Genomic DNA, 16,797 nt, shown 5'->3' on the forward strand with positions numbered 1-16,797 from the left:
ATTTTTTTAAAAATTTTTTATGAGATAAATCTTAATATTATACATTAACTTTAATTTAATGTGCAATTGTATTCATGAACTTTAATTTGATGCAATCATACACTGGAAACTCTAATTGTGGTTCAAATGTATACTTGAAACTTTAATTTTGATTTAATCATATACATTTAAAGAAATAAATACATCAATTTATTATTAATTAGGTAAATATAATTATTTATGTATACAATATATAAACATAAAATAATGTTATATCAATAATTGTGTTAATAATTTATAAGAATTGAATCAAATTAAAATTTCATGTATAAAATTGTACAAAATCAAAATTCATATATACAATTTCACATTAAATCATAGTTCATGTATAGTTTTGGGATTTATTCCTTTTTTTTTCATTTAACTATTGTTGAATCAAAAATTAATGGTTGGACCAATTAATTTTGACAAATGATTTAAGGTGATTTTTTAAAACATGTAATGACTTAACGTATACACATTGACATTCTCTTATATAATTAAGTAGACTTTTTAAAAATTTTATAATATATATGTGACATCATCACATGTTTTAAAAAGTTAAATCATAATTTAATAGAATTCAAGGGAAAAAAATCTTGAGATTGAAAGTATACATTTCCAAAAGTAAAGAATCAAATTATAATAAATGGACTAAAATTCACCAAAAACTTCAATACAATCACAGCCCAAAATTTGAGATCTTTGTTAATAATTCAGGACTTTCATTTTTTGGGGTATCAAGAATGTATGTCCATTTTATGATTGTTAAATATAAATCTGAATTTATGATTGAAACTAATTTATCAATAGGTAGGATAATAAAAAGGTGAGAGTAAAAAGGAATTTACTTCTTAAAGCTACTGAATATATCGTCTTCGGCAGTTGCTGATGTGAAGCCGGTTTTGCCGAACCCAGAGCCGGTGCCCATTGCTCTCCCCATATGTAATGAAGTTGGAGGTCCTTTGTCTCGTTTATCTATGTCGCTTAATTCGCCAAGTATGCCAACGTCTGCCAGTGAAACCTTCTTGACTGTGCAAGGTTCTGATATGATAGCCGAATTGTTAAAAGATGCTAATATGTGGTAAAAAAAAGTAGGTGTAATGTTGCATTTTTCGTTTTTCACTAAAAAAATAAGTAAATTATTATCTATACATTAGTTCAAAAAATAAATTGGTCTTTTATGTTGAAAATTTCATCTATTTTTACTTTTAAAAACCGGCATGGTGGGTAAAATAACCAAACAGTGACATATAGCATGCCACGTGTACCTCATGTTGACATATGTAGATCAGTTTTTAATAATAGAAATAAATAAAATTTTTAACTAAATGACTAATTTTCTTTTTAATCTAGCATACAGTAACTAATTGGTCGATTTTTTGAGTAGAGGTGACCAAATGAAACTAGCTCTCAGTACCATGGAAGTCCTTATATTGGGTTTTAGATTGCATTTTACCCTCTTACTAAAAAGATGGGCAAATTAGTTTATATACATTAAATCAAAGAGTAAATTAATCCTTTATGTTAAAATTTTATCCATTAGTATTGTTAAAAATTGATGTAACTAATGGAGTATCCAAATAGTAACACGTGGCGTGCCTCATGCTGATATATAGGGATCAATTTTTAAGAGAAAAATGTGATGAAATTTTTAGCATAATCAATTTGCTTTTTGATCTAAACTGTAAAGACTAATTTATCTATTTTTTTAATAGAGGAATAAAATGTAATCTAATTCCTAATCAGAGCTTCATCATACTTTTACCACTTATATGTACAGAAGGGGTTTATATAATGAGGGGATACTTACGAGCAGATATATTAAGATCGATTATTCCACGGCTCAATGAATCGGCCCAAATTCCGGACTTCACCTGAAAAATAGCATCCTTCTTTTGAGGTGGTTTAATGTCTTGTGAGGGTTTTGTGTTCATGTTGTTGTTGAGGTTTACGTCGTTAATCGGAGTTTGTGTTGGTTCTTTCCAAGGTGAATTGGAATGATGAGTGAATGAACCAAAAATGTCAGATGAACTATGAAAATTGCTGAGTGGAACAGTAGCGAATGGATCGATAATGCTAGCATTTGTTGGGTCGGGTTTTGGTACCATGATGTCTGGTTGGACAACTGGATCAGTGGCGGCAAAGAGGTCGACAGTTGGAGAGACAGCAGGAACGATGGCAGGCTGGGAAGCAAATAGATCAACCTGTTTCTGCACATACGAGAAAATCAGATTGTATGTCATCATTCTACATGCTGAAATAAAAGCAATGGTGTTTTTTTCCAGTACACATACACATATCCATATGTTTATATATATGTGCATTAAGATGAAACATGGGTCCGACCTGTGCTTGAGGACTTGCTTCAATTACTGCTTTGTTTGGTGCTGAGACAAAAGTTGCATCAGCAAATAGATCAACTTCTGTTGAATCAGTACTCGTAACAGAGTGTTCCATACGAGCAGATGCTGGTCCATCGAAGAGGTCATCCATTAAACTTTGTCCAAATAGATCCACTTGATTAGAATCTCCTGTCGCTGGATCTGCCAAAGGAATAATCAACAATGCATTGGTAAAACACAGCCTATCAAAAATCTCCAAAGATATATACTAAACAAACAAACAAAAATATCCTTACTAGACCTAGAAGCTCCCCTGGGATCGAAATCATCAAAATCATCATCGTCGGCTTCAAAATTATTTGTAGGGGCACTTGTGCTTTGACTATATTTATCATCTTCACTCAACTTCGCAGATAATTTATTTTTTGGATCCTTGCTGAAAAACAACATTACCAAATGTGTGTGTGTGTGAGTGTGTTTAAACATGTTATAGTAATAGAGCTTGAACTTCCATAATCAAGTTATTATGCATGGTGAAACACGAATCACCATATAGAATAAATGGATCCACAATGGTGATATGACTCCTAGAACCAAACATGGCATGCAGTGTATGACAACCCTGGATTTGACAATCAACAATGTAAAACATAAACCTGCCATGACGTCTAGGCTCCTTTGTGGAATTTGCTTGGCTCTCACTTGTAGTACTCCCTCGGCGTGGCTTCACGTAGGTATTTTTTGGATCCTTGCTGCAAAACAACATTACCAAGTGTGTGTGTGTGTGTGTGAGTGTGTTGAAACATGTTATAGTAATAGATCTTGAAACATGTTAATAGTAATAGAGCTTGAACTTCCATAATCAAGTTGTTATGCATGGTGAAACACGAATCACCATATAGAATAAATGGGTTCACAATGGTGATATGATTCCTAGAACCAAACATGGCATGCAGTGTATAATAACCCTGGAGTTAACAATCAACAATGTAAAACATAAACCTGCCATGACGTCTAGACTCGTTTGTGGAATTTGCTTGGCTCTCACTTGCAGTACTCCCTCGGCGTGGCTTCACGTAGGTATCTTTATCAAACTTTTGTTCTCCATATCTATCCCTCGGCTTATAGCTGTCACTTTCTCTTCTACCACTTGAGCCTCCGCACCTATCCCCCCCACCTTGGTAGCCTCCACCACTAAATGAGGATGCGCTAGACTTAAAGGTTACACCAGTAGATGACAAGCCAATGTACCTAGAAACAATAATAGATGCACAGTTTAATCAATAAAAACCTATAAGAAGCATACAATTTCATATAATATTGCACTTTACAGTTTTATCTAGATAAGCCCCTGAATAAGCCTTTATCCTTTTGATTTTACCCAAATAAGCCCCAAACCTTTAATTTACACCTAAACAAACCCTTAATATAAAACAAATAAGGGTTTATTTAAAAACAGAGAAACAGTTTAGGGGATGTTTCAGTGATATAGCGATTTCACTTCCTGAAAATAAACTTACTTGTCACGGTTGGCAGCAGCTTTATTTCTAGCTTCTTGTATTCTTTCTTTATTATGCAAGAGACCCACTATAGTTTCTGCTTTCTTCCGGACATTGATTCCCATATCTTTCCCACTTGGCTCAACATACTCAAAACTCATGAGGGACTGAAATGCAAAACAAGTAGGGAATATTAAACTTTACTCCCATAAAAGCATGCAATGGCAAGACTAAGAAAATATAAGGGTTCAGGCCTTACAGCGATCCGGAAAGTACGTCCTATTATGTCATCGACTGCACGCTCAGATCCATTAGAAATCAAATACTCAATAACAGACAATGCCTGATAGTAGTATTAGTTGTTGAATGCATGAAAAAAAAAGGTGCATAAGCTTTGGAAATACATATCAAATTTATAATTATACCGCGTAACGATATGCATACCTTGTAGACGTAACGCCAATCTTTTCCAGTCTCACCAAGTCTTGACCAAAGAACATTCATAACCATTTGACAATCAGAGCTGCAAGATATGATAGCCTATTCAATTAGCAATACAGCAAGAGACAAAACAGAATGAAAGGGAAATATGTGCAAAAGTTGATAACTACAATTTCTTTGTGGCCTGCGCTATTTCCGCCAATGCAGCGCCATGAGGACCCCATGGTTCATTATCTGTCGCATCCAATACCTACATATACATTTTCCATGAAAATTATGTAACCAGATTTTTTGGACATAAGCTGGATATCCATAGCCAACGGCAGTGACTAATCTCCTCACTGCAGTTGCTCTTTAAGAGGTAAATGGACTCCATTCTTATGAGTGGGGATATCCACCGCCCACATGATTAAAAGATGAGTTGAACAACTACCACTCCACAACTCATAGTTATCTTTCGAAACTTTACATGAAGTTGAAATGTATAGCCTACCTCATTACAAGAAACACATACTGTAACACATTTTTATCATAACTATCGCAAGCAACAGCAGAAGTAAAATCACAAATAATTTTGGATCTCCTGCGACATCGTACAATAACCATTTCCATAATTAAAGCAAAGTTGGCAGATTCATTTTGCAACACTAAGTTGATCGCAACTGAATTGGAAGATCCAAAATATCAAGTAAAGATTTATGTATGATATCTCTCAGCACGTTTAAAATCACGTATGCTAGCAAGCAATATGCAGCTTCAACACGAGCTTTCGATCATCTCATAAACTTTATATTCGTAGATGAATATGTTTCTATAGCTAAACACATTGTAATTTCCTTATGAACATTTCTGGTTCACGCTCAAATTCTGCAAAATCTATAGAGAACTCTACCTTGTACACCAAATTCAACGAATCTAATAACTAGTAAATAAGAATTCAAGAAAAAAAATTCAAATTGCAATTCAGTCTCACCTTCTGTTCGATCTCTGGAACCTTCAATACTTTCAGATTCACCTCTCTCTTTCTGAAAATTAAATGAATAAATCAAGTGATCATTGAAGATAAAACAGTAATCAACCAAATTCTGATTCAAAAATTTTGGAAACAGATGAGTTTTAGAGCTTACATTTCGCGAACAGTTTGATCGAATGCCTTCATGAAATCCATATCGGATCTAACTTTAAAAAAAAAAAACACACAATTGTGGAAGAAAATATAAGATCGAATCAGTAGGATGACGCAGATCTTATAGATTATTTATTCAGCAGCTAAGTTCAAAGGCTTCTAATATAATGAAAAATGTCGAACATTCGCTAAAAACTGTTTTCCTTTGTTTTCCCGTTTTCTGGTTTGCTCATTGATGAAAAAATTGAGATGATCATTCGCTAAAAAACTGAATTCGGTAGTCGACGATGATTTTTGTTTTTTATTAAAATAGAAAATCTAAACTGAATTCTGGTATTTAGAATGAAAATCTGGGCTGAAAACAAGTACGAAGAATGAAAAAAAATAAACAAATAAATTTATTCAAAACCCAAGAGAAGTATCCATTTTCCATTCGGCCTTGGTCTTGTTCATTGCTGGATTTGATTTGCTGGCCCAAATTAAGCATCCAAATCGGTTATCCCTTTCTTTCCTTCTGTTAAAAAATTAAAAATCGATGGTAAAAGTATCATGAAAGCCTTTATACTAAGGTTTAGATTGTATTTCGACTCCTCTACTCAAAAAATAGGCAAATTAGTCATTGTACATTAGATTAATGAGCAAATTGGTCATTCTATTAACAATTTTATCAATTTTTATTGTTAAAAACAAGTCATTGTATGTGACTATCTAGTTATTTCGTCAACCACATCAGTTTTTAATAGTAGCAATTAATGAAAATCTTAACATAAAAGACCATTTTTCTCTTTGGTCTAATGTATAAGGACTAATTTGCTCATTTTTTTAGTAAAAGGAGCAAAATGTAATTTAATTCTTAGTACAGGGGCCTCGATGATACTTTCACCAAAATTGATTTAATCTAGTAATAACTATTGACTAACTAATTAATTTAAATTTTATTTGATCTAATCGAATCAGCTTAACATTGGTCGATTAATTCAGTTAAATCGATCAATATAAATTATAATGAGTTAATTACACTAAACATCCTCAAACTATAATCCTCATTTTAAATTAGTTCCTAAGCTTCAATGTATTCTAATAACATCCCTAAATTATCGATGTTATATCAATCAAGTCCTTCCATTGTTAAAGTTGTTATTTAATCGTTAAATGGCAAGTCAAATCTTATGTGACATAATTTAAAATGACAATTTTAAAGAAAAATAAGACATCGCCACATAACTTTTAAAAGTAAAAATTGAAAATTAAGTAAAACAAAAAAAATAGATTCATTATTAAATAAAGCTTTTGTAAAAAGCTCAAAATTTTCAAAACTAATATTTTTACAACACCCATATTTACAATATTAATTTTTCTTTAAAATTTTCGATTTTAAATTATGCCACATAAGATCTGACATCACATTTAATGGTAAAAATAAGGAATTTAGTAACGGAATGATCTTATTGATATAACCTCAATAGTTGAGGATGTTATTAAGATGTATTAAAGTTTGGGGGACCAATTTAAAATTAGGGTCATAATTTAGAGATGTTTTGTATAATTGCTTCTTATTATATACAACTAAATGATTTATATTATACTCGTAGTTTTGTCCTTTTATATTTTATATAAAATCAGTAAAAATTCACATATTATGAAATTTGAACTTAGGATATTATGAATGTGCTAGTAATATTATAAAGCTGTTGTAACTTCTTGACAAAAACTCAATTAGGAAATTACATAAGTACCAAAACATAAAATATGACATAATGATATATTTAGTTCTCAGTGCTTACGTCTTTTGTCAATTTGGATGTCATTCTTTTTTTTTTCTTTCAGCTAAATTTGGTTATTAACCTTTCAAAACGAATCAAATCGCTTATTTTTAATAGAAATGTTAACTAAAACATTAATTTTTCAACGAAGTTGGTGTGACAACTTACATGGTAATTTATGTACACTTATGCTAGCATTGTATTATTTATCTTATATATTACGTTAACAATAAATTTAAATTTTGAAAAATATTTTAAAAAAATTCATAAAAATTGAAAAAAAATTGTATGAAGTACACGTGGATTGTCATGCAAGCTACCACATTTAAAATATTAACATTTTAGCTTGTATTTCAATTAAAAAATAATTCAATTCTTTTCGAAAAGTTGATGATGAAATTTGACATTTTTAAAAAAAAATTGATGGTCAAATTTAACTCGAAATAATAATAAAGATCAAATTAACAAAAAGAAAATATAAACAGTAATAACTTAATTTATCAATATACAAAAAAAATTAAAGTAAAAAATTAAATATCACTTTATCACTTTAAACAAGGATAGGTGTATGGAATGGATAACTGAAGAAGGTGGGGAACATAGAACAAAGAAGCATTTGTTTGTATATGTAGCGAAAAAGACTTGGGTCCCCTTTGAGGACTACTTGTCCCTTTGATGGTAACTTGATTTTGCTATACCTACTCTTTAGCACGCAAACAACATTGTGGACCTCTTTTAGATAAGGTTCCACGTTTCTTAAAATAGACTTTATTTTCCGGAATTGTTGAATTATTCGTTGCATTCAATAAATTCATTTAAAATTATAAATTAGTTAATTTATTATTAAATATTTTTATATAAAGCTAAATTAGAATCGATTTTAATATTTGTTGTTTAAAAAATAATATTTATTATTTAATAGATTTAATATTTTTAAGTTTTTATAATTTTGTAAACGAAATTTTTTATTTAGAAGGGAACTTATTTGATTTTTTTTAATAGTTCGAGGACTAAATTGATCCATTTAATAATAAAGGAATTGATTCAATTCAATCATTATAATGTAAGGATCTCCTAAGTATTTTAACGATTCATTTTATATTATAATAAGTTGTAAAGAAAAAAATTAACCATAATGTTTTAATCAAAATAATTAACAATATAATTAAATTAAGGTAGAAAGATTAAATTTTTAAATTTAATTATTATAAAGAAACAAAAACAGAAATATTTCTTTTACGCTTTATTATTTTTATTTAATAAAAAATATCATTGTTATTTTAAAAAATTATTTTATCATAATTTTAATAACAATTCAAGTGATTTTGCCATATTTCTCAATATATATGTGTTTTGAAAAAGATTTGAAACCATAAATAGAAAGAAGCCAAAGCTGTCAACATAAAGAGTGCATATGAGCCCCAATTTTTATCCAAACACAATCCCAATGGGGTGGTACGTCACTATCTCAATGTGATAATAATAATAATAATAATAATAATAATAATATTTAACTACAATATAAGTGAAAAACTCGAACGCCTTCAACTTAAGATTAGAGTATTGTGTTGGTTGTGTTTTAGCTCGATTGGCACATATATTGTTGTTGATGTGGGAAGATACGAGTTTGAATGCATATAAGTTAGGTAGGAGTTATGGATAGTTCTAAATATTATGTCCAAAAAAAACATATATGATCAAAACTTATAATAAAAATTATTTAAAAAAAAAGTATTAGAGTCTTTTGTATAAGAAAAAATATTAAGACAACCTTGCTCTCATTTACGAATCCAACTTAATCTGAGTTTAAGAGTTTATTTATTTCATGGAATATGACTTATTAAAAATGTTTTTCATATTTTGTTTGTTCGTTTCATGAAAAACATTTTGGTCAATAGAAAATGAGTTATAAGTTAACGGAAAATAAGTAAATTTTATTGTAAATTGACTTACAATTTTAAAAAGCGTAGATCATTTAAAAAAAACTCATTTATAAGTAATTTTATTTTTATATAAAAATTAACTTGAATCAAGTCTAATATTATTATGTTATTATTTTATTATATTTTTTAGAATATTTAAATATCATTATAAAATATTAAAATATTCAATATTATTAAAAATAAATATTTAATTATTTATATTTAATAATATAATAAATTACTAAAAATTTTATATATGATGTTTATTATAAAATTTAATTAGGCATATTAAGTTTATACTTTATATATAATATTTATTACTATAAAATATTGTCAAATTAGAAAAAAATTTATTAAGTTTATATATGATATTTATTATTATAAAATAAAATTTAATTTATTTTTAAAATTATTTTATAAATAGAATATATCGTAAAATTAAGGATGTCTAAACAAATAAGGTATTTGAAATTTTGAATGGTGCATAGAAAATGACACGAAGGTGAGGTCCCCCCAAGCCCCAAGGCACCGACTAGGTTCATTGTCCCCTACGAGGGCTCCAATTTTGGATAAAAAGAATGCTCGGACAAATTGGGCGATGTCTATTTTATATATTAGATTCCATAGCTTTCGAGAACAATATTTTTAATAAAATGTTTTTTAAATAAATAAAACTAAGATATTTTTTAATATTGGAGTTTATAGATATAAATAATAATATAATTATTATTAGAATAAACATAGTATTTCACGCATCATGAAACTCGAATTAAGATATAAAAAATTTTAGGACCATAATTCTATCATTTTTTTACCAAGATTTCTTTGACATTATTATATGTTTTTCAATCGAATTTATCTTAATAGAAAAATATTAAAGATGTACAATACGTAAAAAAAAAATTTAGACTTCACACGTGAGTTAAGGATATAACATATATCTTATAAGATATACTAAAATAATATTAATTTTTTTTCATGAATACGTATTTTAATGATCAAAATATTTATATTTCAAAAAGGATTTTTATTTAATTAAAAAAAAACGATGACAACCGTTTATATGGACTCACACTTCTGAAAATATTACTTTTTTGTGGTGTGTCTCTTTCGTTTTTATGCAATTTAATTTAGGTTTACACTCTTTTTCGTCTTTGTATTTTTGCATTTACATTTAATATATATTTTAGTAAAATTTTAGCCTTTAATTCTTAATTTTTATTATCCCATTTTAATAATATAAACTATAAACGGAAAGAAAATTCTACTAACAAAAACATGACACGTGCCACATACTTATTTTAGGTCTATAATCTTTAAAATTAAATAAAATATGATAATTTAAGTACCGAAATAAAATTAAAAAAAATCTAAATTCTAACATCGAAAGATTTAAAAATAAAACAACAATAGAAATATAATTATAAATTTAATATGATGATTATTGTATTAGTAATATGATAATATATATTAATGAGTTTGAATGAGTTGACATCTCAAAAAATGGAAATTCTTATTAAATCATTGTAATTACTTACCAATCAGGTTGGGATTACATGAGAATCCAACCAAACCCAAAGATAAGATCTTCCCACTTCCATTTCAGTATGAAAGCGAAATCACTCTTTGTTTTTAGTTTAACATTTTTCCATCCTTAATTTTATATTCTGTATTATCTTTGAATTATTTCAAATTTCAATATGTATTTTTATTTATCCGATAGAAAAATAAAACAATTAAATTAAATACTCGAGAAGAGAATGTAAATCGAAAATTGATTAAGTGACTTTGAATCTTGTCATACATGCCAAAAATAGAAAACAAAGCTCAAATTAAAACAACACTATATATAATAATTATTTGAAATTAGTTAAAATTCAAACTGCTTTTTAAGTAAAATAAAAATATAAACTATAGTTGGTATACGAATATAAAGGACCTCCAAACGAAATGAAATGGTAGACAAGACTTAACCCAAAACCACAATAAATTAATTAAAGGGTAAATTGTATTAATAGTCACTCGACTTTGAGTTAGCTAACAAAACAGTTACTCAAATTTCAAAAAATAACAAAACAGCTCCCACTAACCATTTTCCGTTACCAACGTGACGGAGCTACCGTTTTCTATTATAAACTTGACGAAGCTGCCATTTTCTATCCCTCTATTTGTGTTTTTTCGGTTTAGTGTTGTCGTCCAAGAGAAAAGATATGAATAGTATGATCATTTGGACCTAAGCAACAAGTTCCTATAAGCACGTTGTTCTTATAAGACCATGCCAACCCTTTTACGTCAAAATCTAACGTAAGGAACAGAGTAGTAACAACGACGACGGTGGTAACAATGGTGGGGATGATGGTGAAGAAAGAATAGGGGGAAGAGGGGGAGAGGGCAAAGGTGGGGAGGTCTACAAAAAAGTAAATAGCCTTGATTGATTAAAGCAATGGAGGGAAAAAGATAAATGGGCTATATATTAATATCATGTCTTCTTTTTCAGACGCATCCAACTCTTATTAATCTCAGCCTTACGAAGGTAAACATTTTAGGCTAGTTTGGTAATGTTTTTGCTTTAAAAAGTTTTGGTAATGTTTTTGTTTTAAAAAGTGATTTTGAGAAATAAAATATTCATATTATTATCAAGTAACAAATATACATTTAAATAATATTTAAATTAGTTAATATTATTATATTTTAGTAAAAATATAAAAAATTATTATAATTTGTTGTTAATATTTTAATAATATGAAATATAAATTTTAAATATTTTTAAACAATAAACATTAATTATTAATAAAATTTAATTAGAATATATAAATTATATTTTAAATATTTAATATTTAAATATAATCATTAAATATTTATAATTAATATTTTAAAAAATATTTTTTTATTTTTAATTAATAATTTTAACATATTTATAATTAAACACCAAAAAGAAAAAAAATACTATACTATTTAAAGGATGAAAAAATAATTAAACATTAAAAGTATTTTAAAGAGAGAATAAATTAAAATTATTAACTCTCTTTTAGTATTTTTAAGCAATGGAGAATTAGCCCTTCCCTTGTGACTTCTCACTTACATAAATTTTCTTCCAATTTTTTTATCGTTCAAACAATAACTCAAATTTCTTTGTGTTTCCCGAGAAAAGAAGAAGCACAAGTAAATCAAAAGAAAAATGACATATATTACATTGATTAACCATGACAAAAGAAATTACAGAGATAATCCCAAGAACAAAATGAAGAAACAAATTACCATCTCCGATAATTAGAAATACTTGCTTTTCTTTACAAACGTCTGCAATTTTTTTTTCTTATTGGTTTTCTCGGAAAGAAAATTTTAAAAACGAAAACGCAGTCGCACCACAAAATAGAGACTTTTCTCCGCCATCTCTCTTTTCCACCGTCGTCTATTTACACAGTGCAAATGATGATCGAAAATCAGATTATAAAAAAAAACCCCATTAATATTCACAAAAGGTCAGATTATAGCCACCGATTTGTTTTTTTTAATATATAAAAAGAATTCCCGAAATAAATCATAACAGAAAGCTGAGTTGGGTGAGTTGCCAGTATCGAGTTCACTTCACTAACTCGGAGACCCAATCGAGATCCAGATCCGGTTCGGTTGGATCGAGTCCGTCGAGGGAATTTTCTTTACTAAGCTTCGCGTACATTCTGGCCCTTAAATCTCTACCGGATTCAACCCTTTCCATTGCTGGTTCTTCTTCGAAACCGTTGTTGCATTCCCAGAGATCGAACTGGCCTAACCCAGAACGGGTCGGGGTTGAAGGAGACCTGCAAAACCCGGGTCGAAGCGTGGAGCCCCGAAGGGAACCGTAACCCGATCCCATTTGCATACCCCATGAACAAGCGCCGGCGCCGTTCATTTTGGACTTACCGAGCTGCATGCTACGCATGGAAGCAGCGAGTTCACTCACCGAGTAAAACGAGCCGCTTGGGGATAAAGGCGGTGAATCGGAAGGTGGGGATAACGGAGGTGAAGCTAAAATGGAAGTCGGCGAAGAAACTATGTCGAAACGGTGACGTATTGGGGACCCAACGTAATCCAAATCTCCCGAACTCGACCCGTTTCCTCTCGGACTCTGTTGTGGTAACAACCGGAGCTGTTCTGGTGTGTGAGCGAAAAAACAGACCCTCCTTTTACAACTGGTACCATCCTTACACGGCTGAGTCCGGTACCGTGCTGGGTGCAGCCAACACTCGAAAACACCATGAGCGAACTCACACGAATCGCCTTTTTTGCAGATTCCTTTACGGAAATCAGGGCAAGCTGTACCCGAGTAATGAAACTTCCTCGGGTCTCTCCTCCGGGCTTTCTCCCCGGGGTGAGCGTACGGACACTCAGTCCAGTCATGTGACCTGCCACGAGCACACCTCCTCACTTTGAACTCATACATACGGAAATGGTCACACGAGAACGCGTCAACAGGAAAATCCGAATCCTCACTCAGAGAGTCGGACGACTCGAAATCGTTTGACGGGAGGTAACGGTGGAGCGATGAGAGGTAATCGACGGGACAAGGACTGGACGGCGCATTGCAGTTATAATTAACGGAAGAATAATTAGACGTCGGATCATTGAGTGGGTCCCACGCCGGGATTTTAACGGTGGGATTTGGTCGTGTTGGTTCTCCGATCATCATTTTTGTACATCGTTCTTTGGTTCCTAAAATGAACGATCGGTTCTCTCCCATTATAAACTGCATTTTTAACCCGTAGTTGTTTGAGTTAACCATGGTTAAGTTTTTTAACTCTTCCGCCTACACTTTCCTTTTAAAAGAGAAGAAAAAAAAACTAATGGTAGATGTGACAGTAGGACAATTCTCACGGGCTTTTATTAGCCGTTGATTTTTAAGTCATTAGGTATAGTCTTTTTACTGTTGCCATCACTGAGGGTCCCATGGAATTAGAGCTTTGTGCTTATCTCTTTGTCATTGGCTGTGATGAATAAAACGTCACGGCCTTGTCGTTTTATTATTTACCCGTCTAGTGAATTGAAAAAACTGGTTTTTGGCTTATGGGACCGGCTTTTGAGATTTTTTTTTAAAGAGGAGTTGTCGCTTATCGCGGAACAAACGAAATAAAATATCGCGAGTTTAGGTGATCTTTAACGGTAGTTTAAGGAAGTTTTTTATGGAGTAATTTCACCATAAGTCCTTAAACTATAACATAAACCTTTATATAATCCCAAAATTTGAAAACATTCTAACTTAATCTTGGAAGTTTTCACTACCATACCAACCAGGTCATTATGTTAGCTTACTCGTTAGATACAACATAAAGCTTGATCAAATGGGGTTTTTTTTTTTTGTATAACCACATGTTTTCTTATTTAGGCAGAGATGGTATTCGAGTAAAGCTCTCCAAATAATGATGACTTTAAAACTCAATCTTAGTTCAAATATATGACGAATAAGTCCATTATCACTTATTCTAACTGCTTACAAAATATGCCTTTACTTATCATAATAACAAATGCAATATGACCTGTTTAAGAATTTCTCCCTAAAATTCTAATAACACTATCTGATTTTTAATACATCATTTCAACGTCATCCATACAAGAACCTCATAAGCATTCATAATTTGATCCATGTGCTTCAACTATGCTCTATCCTCCATGTCAAATCTGAGCTTGCACATAACAATTAAGCTATCATTAAAATGATGGAAGAATCTAATTGATATAAAGATATTTTGAGAATTGGATTGGAACATTTTAAAATTTATAATCTAAAAGATAAATTGAGGATGTATGTTAGCATTAACCCTTTTTAAATTTAACAATCATAAAAAAACTCCAAAACTATTATTTTCACCATGAATTGTACTAAAACGAAATTACTAGTAACTTCTTAGGGCAATCTCGCGATTTCAATATAATAATACGAAATCCTAAGATATATTCGGTTTTAATGGATCAAGAACAGTGTTAATGCCACGTGGACGGGGAGAAGAGAGTGGCAGCCACGATCAAATGGGCTGATGATTCGGGATCGTGCATTGCAGCCAGGTGTCATTAATTTAACAAACTACTTGGCAGTTAAGAACCCGACAAACATAGCGGCAGTGACACGTCGTTAACTCCCCCTGCGTAGTTTAGCGTGATAAAAATGAATTAACACTAGTGTACGCCGCATTGGGTGGTAGATATTTTTCCAGTCTGTCAGAGAGCACTAAATTACTGGTGAAGTTAAATGCTTTTCTAGCTTAGGGTGGCTTTAACTTATTTAACCACTTTTTTAATGAATCCATTAAAAAGTAAAATAAATGTTGTATTAAAATTATAAGTGGAGTTTTAAAAAAATGAAAAGTTTAATTTTATATAGAAATTTTAATTTAATATGTAATATTATATTATATAATATAAATAACAATTATTTTTTAAAATGTTTACATTTAAATCAATTTTAAAGTGTTTTATGCCTTTAAATCACAATCAAATTTTCATATATATAATTATATAAAAATAAAATTTATATATTAAAATTTATATATAACTTTTTGTATTTACTTTTTTTTAATTCACAAGTTGGTTTTACAGTGTAATATGTTATATATGAGCAGAGGGGTAATATAAAAATAAATATATAAAAGAACATATAAATGTTTCTTTTTTGTGAAATTTAAAGATTTCATTATATAAAACAAATAATTTTATTTTAAATATAAATGAATAAAATATTAAAAATCAAACTTAAGTTGCAATTAACCCGTTAATATTTTTTTACTTTTTAATGAAAGTAAGATATACAGCTTATATTAAATCGGCGAGTACACGTAGGAGCATTAGAATCCAAAAACCGCCTCGATCTATGGAAATAAACGGCTGTGATGGCACCACGTCCGGGTCAGGTCTCACAAACGGACAAAAAAAACCGAGCACATGATCCGTACAAATAAAAATCCTTTCTGACAGGAGTTCGTACGTTGACACGTAAGAAAGATCACGTGACATGAACCACCCACCTGCGGTCAAAGAATATGGGTTCACGTGGTTGGTGGCACAGTGAGCTGGCGGCTGCATAAAGCTTTGGTCCGTGTGACTGACACCCGAACGAGGAGATTCGTACACGCGGCAAACGATATGGATTATTGCTTCCTCTGTTGATCTCTCGAGATCCCATGATCTTCATTTGCCTTCACTCTTTTTACTGTTCCCATATTTTGGATATGTTTTTCTTAAAAACTATGGGTAAATTACTTTTAAGGTCTGTAAATTATTAATTAATTTATATTTTGGTCACTTAATTTTTAAAAGTTACAAAATAGTTAATGAATTATTCAAAATATTTTATTTCAGTCATTGGGCTATTCAATTTTTTCATTTGGTAGTGAGCTCCAAACCACAATTCGATGATTGGTACAGTGGTTTATAGTTTCGTAACCCGTAAAAAAAATGAATTGTAGAAGATAAGGGAGGAAGAGTTTTCGATTGGTGCAGGCAATGTGAACGTAAAAGGCCATCCAATAGCAATTTTAATTGTCTAGTGACTTAAATAAAAATTTTCAAAGAATTCTATAATCATTTTGTAATTTTTTGAACGACTAAAATGTAAACTAACTAATAGTTTAGTGATCTTTAAGAATAATTCACTCTAAAAATATTGAAAATTTTAAGTTTTTCTTATAAATTCAAAGGTATTTATTTTGTATC

The 16,797-nt window shown here is 30.2% G+C and overlaps 2 protein-coding genes across 5 annotated transcripts; both read right to left on the reverse strand.

The window, feature by feature from the left end:
* Positions 1-636: 636 nt before the first annotated feature.
* LOC107932894 (clathrin interactor EPSIN 1) lies at positions 637-5,860 on the reverse strand. Of its 4 annotated transcripts, none has more exons than XM_016865014.2 (12): positions 5,431-5,860; positions 5,277-5,328; positions 4,474-4,553; positions 4,307-4,385; positions 4,122-4,205; positions 3,884-4,029; positions 3,366-3,614; positions 3,020-3,115; positions 2,660-2,799; positions 2,368-2,564; positions 1,832-2,225; positions 637-1,062 (listed from the first exon to the last, which is right to left on the reverse strand). In XM_016865014.2, exons 1-12 carry the CDS (start codon positions 5,469-5,471, stop codon positions 866-868), a joined length of 1,755 nt encoding a protein of 584 aa, XP_016720503.2. In that variant the 5' UTR covers positions 5,472-5,860; the 3' UTR covers positions 637-865. The 4 variants fall into 4 exon arrangements, with proteins under 4 accessions (XP_016720503.2, XP_016720502.2, XP_016720504.2 ...); XM_016865013.2 differs by having other exon boundaries at positions 1,832-2,231; positions 5,431-5,856; XM_016865015.2 differs by lacking the exon at positions 3,020-3,115 and having other exon boundaries at positions 1,832-2,231; positions 5,431-5,857.
* Positions 5,861-12,277: 6,417 nt separating this feature from the next.
* On the reverse strand, positions 12,278-14,153 carry LOC121220013 (zinc finger CCCH domain-containing protein 23). The gene has a single exon (XM_041099043.1). The coding sequence runs from the start codon at positions 13,874-13,876 to the stop codon at positions 12,698-12,700; it is 1,179 nt and encodes a 392-aa protein (XP_040954977.1). The 5' UTR covers positions 13,877-14,153; the 3' UTR covers positions 12,278-12,697.
* Positions 14,154-16,797: the final 2,644 nt, after the last annotated feature.

This window comes from Gossypium hirsutum, chromosome D08 (genome assembly GCF_007990345.1).
Source record: "Gossypium hirsutum isolate 1008001.06 chromosome D08, Gossypium_hirsutum_v2.1, whole genome shotgun sequence".
Taxonomy (NCBI): domain Eukaryota; kingdom Viridiplantae; phylum Streptophyta; class Magnoliopsida; order Malvales; family Malvaceae; genus Gossypium; species Gossypium hirsutum.